Source organism: Pundamilia nyererei, unplaced genomic scaffold, assembly GCF_000239375.1.
Source record: "Pundamilia nyererei isolate P.nyererei 1_Seehausen unplaced genomic scaffold, PunNye1.0 scaffold00084, whole genome shotgun sequence".
NCBI classification, from domain to species: Eukaryota; Metazoa; Chordata; class Actinopteri; order Cichliformes; family Cichlidae; genus Pundamilia; species Pundamilia nyererei.
The window spans coordinates 2,435,148-2,441,754 of NW_005187485.1; the positions used below are offsets into that span (position 1 = coordinate 2,435,148).

The 6,607-nt window shown below is 46.2% G+C and overlaps 1 protein-coding gene and 2 non-coding genes across 4 annotated transcripts in view; 1 reads left to right on the forward strand and 2 right to left on the reverse strand.

Annotated features, from left to right (window-relative positions):
• Positions 1 to 6,584, forward strand: part of invs (inversin) — a 36,879-nt gene extending 30,295 nt beyond the window's left edge. For both annotated transcript variants that reach the window (XM_005738566.2, XM_005738565.2), the window contains exons 18-19: positions 5,918 to 6,004; positions 6,087 to 6,584. In XM_005738566.2, the coding sequence (XP_005738623.1) occupies positions 5,918 to 6,004; positions 6,087 to 6,202 (203 nt within the window). In that variant the 3' untranslated portion in view covers positions 6,203 to 6,584. The remainder of the gene's footprint in view (positions 1 to 5,917; positions 6,005 to 6,086) is intronic.
• trnat-ugu (transfer RNA threonine (anticodon UGU)) lies at positions 4,403 to 4,475 on the reverse strand. Its single transcript has one exon. It is a non-coding gene; the product is annotated as a tRNA-Thr (tRNA).
• Positions 5,647 to 5,719, reverse strand: trnat-ugu (transfer RNA threonine (anticodon UGU)). Its single transcript has one exon. It is a non-coding gene; the product is annotated as a tRNA-Thr (tRNA).
• Positions 6,585 to 6,607: the final 23 nt, after the last annotated feature.

Consider the following 6,607-nt stretch of genomic DNA (forward strand, 5'->3'; position numbering starts at 1 on the left):
GTAAATGTGCAGTCATATTCGTTGTGTTCCCACTAGTGCTGTCAGTGTAAAAAATCTCGTTGAAATGACGTTAACGCCACAACACGGCAAATCTCCGTTAACGAGCTACCGCAGATCGCCCCGTGCGTGGGGCTGGACAGCCAACACGTTAACGAGCTAACTGCCTAACTGCGCTAACACACTAGCTCCCACCCATGTAATTGAGCATTGCGTGGCACATCCAACATACTGTTTTACTTTAGTCCATGACGCGCTTACCTTCAGGGTCATACTTCACATGAAAACCAAAATAGTTCCAAACGCCAGATCTGAATGAGGGTGGGGGAGGTTCAATTTGCCATGTTGCAAGGAGAGCTTAACTTCTGTCTCGCTAGCTTGCCCTGCGCTCAGTGAATCTGCATTCGACTACTCCGCCTAGGCTGCACTGTCGAGCGCAGATCCACTGAACGCTCAACACAGACAGCATCGTCAGAAGGAAAGTTGATAAAATAAATTAAAATTTTTGTATTGTTCGATACATATGCGTACCGAACCGAAAGCACTGTATCGAACGGTTCAATATCGATACGAGTATCGTTGCACCCCTACCATTTACGTGAAAAGGGAAAGACCATCTCTGAATCAAGGAGGGGACCTAATGGTACGTCTTTTGCCATCTTAAAATGCTGTGATTGCAGCCATTCCCCAACTCTCTGTGAATGGTACTCATGGCCCACACTTTACTGTGGGACGTTTATTTCCACCTCCCCATATATCCCCACACAGAAAGTATCTAAGATTTGCTTTCCAGGAGATAGCATATGAGTTTGTGGTCCTGCCTTTTGGCCTCTCACAAGGGTGTTTATAAAATGCACCGAGGCAGCAGTGGCCCAGCTCAGGGAAAAGGCTTTCGGGTAGCCACATACTTCAACGACTGGCTGGTGGCAGCCCCCAACTGCCATGGGGTGGCTTGTCACTCAAATGCTTTTATACACCCTAGCAATGTTTCGCAGAGGCAATACGAGTTATCCTAAAACTGTGCCAGATACTGCTAGGCCTGCTAGCTTCCTCTATAGTGACGATGCTACTGGACATGAGGTTTTCAGAGGTGGGTGGTCTTACAGGGACTAGACCTTCACTGTGATGGCCACCGTCATGTAAGAGTCTCCCTAGACTTTTTCCCCAGGATGGTTTCAGCCAAGAAGGTAAAAATTCTGTCCTTTAAGACAGCTCTATTGATTGTTTTAGCTTCAGCTAAGCTTGTAGGAAAAATCCACGCTCCCTCGGTGTAGAGGTTGTGCATTCAGTGCTCCCCTTATAATACGAAGGTCAGTATGCCACTCAACACCACCTTTTCCCCAAAAGTTACTTGGATATTTTCCCCTATGGAACTGCCGGCCTTTTACCTGCTGCCTTTCTCATAAGAGGAGCAACAGTGGCTGCATACCTTGTTTCCAGTCTGTGCTCTGCGTATTCATATGGACAGAACCCAGAGTTTTAGACAAAGTGACCAGCTGTTTGTATCTTGCGCTAAACCACATATAGGAAAGCCTGTGCCTAAAGAGCGTCTTTCCCACTGATAGTTGGAGCAATTCCCCAGGCCTATTCTAGTAGGGGTCTTAAGCCTCCTGCTGGCCTGTGTGCACATTCCACTAAGGGTCTGGCAACCTCATGGACTCTCTTTAAGGCAGGGGTGTCCAACTCCAGGCCTCAAGGGCCGGTATCCTGCAAGTTTTAGATATCACCCTGGGTCAACACACCTGAATCAAATGATTAGTTCATTACCAGGCCTCTGGAGAACTTGAAGACATATTGAGGAGGTAATTTAGTCATTTAAATCAGCTGTGTTACATCAAGGATACATCTAAAGTCTGTAGGACACCGGCCCTTCAGGCCTGGAGTTGGACACCCCTGCTTTAAAGGATCCCAAAAGGTTGATTCTGTTCATCTGGACGTAGCGTTTTCAATGGGAGAAACGTTTCGTCACTCATCCAAGTGACTTCTTCAGTCTCAGCTGGCTGCAGGTTTCCCCAACCTTATAAACGGTACTTTGCACAATAATTGAAACCAGCCCGCTGAATGAACAATGAGATGTGAGGTCAGTTCCTTGATCATTAATATGCAAATTGTCATGACCATTGATCAACAACCACTGATCAAAGCCCACTGATCAAAGACCATTGATCAACTTACTTGTTTTGCATCGGAAACCATAGCAAAATACAGAGAGTGTCCCTAGCAGCCATAAGAGAGAAGGATGCCACACCGAGGATGTGGACAAGTCGGTGAAAGATTTGTCTGACATACAACTCACCCAAGCAGCGAAAATCATCCTTACAAAAAGGTTGAACTTTGCTGTTATGCCGAAACAAATCCACGAGTTGAACTGATCACAGCCACAGAAACAGAAATTTCAAACAACAATGTTGTAGATGTGGAAGCAGAGCAACCAGGGATGAAAGTTTAGGCCTGTCTCAGCAATGCAAATCCCCAAGCATCCAACATCAGGATGGAGGAGAGGAAGGCACTCACATCACTTAGTAATGACAACAACATAATCATCCTTCCGGCAGACAAGGGTAGGTGCACAGTCTTGCTAAAATCAGAAAGACTATCGTGAGAAAATGTTGTCACTGTTCAGTGACAAAAATACTTATGAGCCCGTGAAACCACAGGCTATACCCAGGGGAATCTACACCAAGTCTGTATGGTTTACCGAAGATACATAAACACGGTGTACCTTTAAGACCAATTGTCTGTATGATCAACTCGGTCACCTATAATATTTCTAAGTTTCTGGCTTCGATCCTCAACCCATTGGGGTAGGCAGCTCTGAACACCACACCCAGAACACCTTGGGTTTTGTTTAAAAGGTGAGAGATGACCATCTACACTGCAGACTTCTCTCACAACTTCACCCAGTACTTCTTGCAGAAATTCGTTGACGACTCTGCAATAGTTGACCTCATCACTGATGGGGACCACAAGGGTTACAGAGAACTGAGCCAAGGCTTTGTGAACTGGTGCCAGCAGAACTACCTCCAGATCAACACTAGAAAAACCAAGGAGCTGGTGGTAGACTTCCACAGGCACAAACATCCTCCACTGCAACCACTAAACATCCAAGGTATGGACCTGTAGACAGCTACAGGTACCTTGGTGTTCATCTAAACAATAAACTGGACTGGACTCACAATTCAAATGCTCTTTACAGAAAAGGGAAGAGCAGGCTGTACCTGCTCAGGTCTTTTGGAGTGAAGGTCCCACTCCTGAAGACCTTCTAGGACTCTGTGTTTACCTCAGCCAACTTTTACAGTGTGGTCTGCTGGGGCAACAGGTTGGCCTTCTTAGACTGGGAGATTTCCATCAGTAATGGGGGACATTTAAAAGCTAATGTGTACTGTAAACCTGTGCATACGGATCAGTATTTAAGTTCTGACTCTCATCATCCACTGGAGCACAAACTGGGTGTCATCAGGACGCTACACCATAGAGCGAACACCATCCCTACAGACACAGCAGCCACGGAAGCAGAAGACCATCAGGTCAAGAAGGCCCTGAGTAAATGTGGTTATCCCATCTGGACATTTATCAGAAATCTTCAGGAGAGAAGGACAACTGATGCCTAAGCAAAAACACGTAGTGATCCCCTATGTTTCAGGAGTATCAGAACTGTTGCTACATTGCTACGTCCAGATGAACAGAATCAACCTTTTGAGATTTAATTACCTGGATGATTAAGAATGCATCAAGACTCTTTTTAAGGGAGTTTCTGTCCAGGCGATGTGTGCAGCTGCATCCTGGGCCTCACCTCACAGATTTGCTAGATTTTACAGGCTAGATATAACAGCACCTAACCAGGCATATTCAGTCCTCAGTGCATGTTCTTCACAGCTGGGAGCTTCTTCCCTGTGAAGTACTACTGGGGACAGTTGTCTTCTAAACATGCATGTCTGGCAATCTGGGAGTTAGTATTTGTCCCCCTAGTGTGACACAAAATGAATGCTATGAAAGAGAACTTAAGGTTATGTCTATAACCCCGGTTCTATGAGTAGTATGAGCGAGTGTTTCACCAGACCACCCTCTTTGCTAGGGAAGTGAGGAAAAGGTGGGCTTGTTTTGAATTACATCTGACGCTATGTCAGCCTATTATATAGTGACATGGGCGTCACTTAGCCAGCCTGTAAGGGCTCACAGACCGTGCAGCAGGTATACAGTGACCTCGACGTCCACCTTTGCTGTAGCGTTTGTTACGCATACCAATTACGTCATGGGATGCTCAGCCGAGTTGCTATAATGACAACAACGCACTTTTTGTGGTACTTGATTGTAATGGAAAACCAGTCGTTCCGAGTTGATCTGAGTAGGTTCTAAGGGAAAAGGGGCTTATGTGTCCACCTAGAGGAGGACCAAAACATTTACTAGGCCCCAGCGAGATTTGAACTCACGACCCCTGGTTTACAAGACCAGTGCTCTAACCACTGAGCCATAGGGCCTTTGCTGAAGTAACACCCATGGATACACTACATAAAGACAACCGTAGCATAGCTCAAGTGTGGGTGTGCACTCTGAACTTGATCAAACAGTTAAAGGAGTGCCCAAGGCTTTAGTATCCAACACTAGCTGCCTTGTGTTCAGAGACCATTCACATTGAATTGCTGGAAACCTTAATTTCACCCACACTTTACTGTGGGACGTTTTTTTCCACATCCTCATATATCCCCCCACACAGAAAGTATCTAAAATTTGCTTTCCAGGAGATAGCATATGAGTTTGTGGTCCTGCCTTTTGGCCTCTCACAAGGGTGTTTGTAAAATGCACCGAGGCAGCAGTGGCCCTGCTCGGGGAAAAGGCTTTCGGGTAGCCACATACTTCAACGACTGACTGGTGGCAGACCCCAACTGCCTCCAGTCAGTGTGGAAAAGAGCACGTTGAGACCAACTCAACGCACTACTTTCATAGGGCTCAGGTCTAGACGTCTCTGGGTGAGAGCATTTCTGTCCTCAAAGAGAACATTGGCCATACAGTCATCCCAACCCAAGTTATCCTCAAACAGTCCCAGAGGCTGCTAGCTTCCTTTGTAGTGATGATGCCACTGAACATGGGACTTTCAGAAGTGGGTAGGATCACAGGGACTAGACCCTCACTGTGACGGCCACCATCATGTGAGAGTCTCTCCAGACTGTTCATTTGTGCTCCACGAGTGTAAGAAACAAGATTTCCTTTCTCAGATTGTTACCGTGGGGATGGTTTCAGCCAAGAAGGTAAAATTTCTGTGCTTGAAGACAGCTCTATTGATTATTTTAGCTTCAGCTACGTTTGTAGGAGAAATCCACGCTCTTTCAGTGTAGAGGTTGTGAAATGAGTTCTCCCCAAATAGGTATGCCACAGTGGCTGCATACCTTGTTTCCAGTCTGTGCTCTGCGTATCCATATGGACAGAACCCAGAGTTTTAGACAAAGTGACCAGCTGTTTGTAGCTTGCGCTAAACCACATATAGAAAAGCCTGTGCCTAAAGAGCGCCTTTCCCACTGGATAGTTGGAGCAATTTCCCTGGCCTATTCTAGTAGGGGTCTTAAGCCTCTTGCTGGCTTGTGTGCACATTCCACTAAGGGTCTGGCAACCTTGGTCCTGTAAAAAAATATTTACAGGACCAAAAAATCTGCTAGGCCCCAGTGAGATTTGAACTCACGACCCCTGGTTTACAAGACCAGTGCTCTAACCACTGAGCTATAGGGCCTTTGCTGAAGTAACACCCATGGATAGACTACATAAAGACAACAGAACAAGCAAGGGTGTGAGCCCTGGACTAGATCAACCAGTTAAAGGAGCGCCCCAGGCTTTGGTATCCAACATCAACTACCTGTGTTCAGAAACCATTCACATTATGTAGCTGGACAGCTTAATTTCATCAGCTCTTTACTTTACTGCCCTTTAGGCAACTCAAAGTCCAGACGAGGGCGTTCATTTCGGGACTCTCAGTCTCAGCTGCTCTTGGACATCCCTCAACGCACCCAGAGCCAGTGTAAGTGCCTGTGCACACAAACACACCTTTATTTATCAAGTACAAGTTTCTACAAAAGTTATTAAATGCTTGTCTTTTTTAGTGAGCGGTATAGACTGTGTGCCTTTGACTGACACCATGAATCAAGCCAAGCTCTACTCTTACCACCTGAGACCACATAGCGCAGGACAGGGGACACGAGGCCGGGGAAAACATTGAAAAACCACACACACACACACATCATGTTCTTTGATGTTTTCTCAGCTGGCTGATAGTCTTGCCTCTATAGAATTACTCTACGCATTGTTCACTCAATGTGCCAAGTTTTCTAAAATTAAGCCATATGACATCAGAGCCATGACCTCACAGGGTGGGGTTAAGTCTACAGAAAATGGTGTGTGTAAAAGATAACCTTTCATCCATTGTGGAAGGAACACATACACACTCCATCTCCCTCCTTCTCCGTTGCTGTCGCACACACACTGAGATAACCTTTCCTCCCGTTGTGGAGAATGAGGCAGTCTATCAACAGCCAGTCATAGAGATAGCCCACCTGCAGCCACCGACACACACACACACACACACACACACACACACACACACACACACACACACACACACACA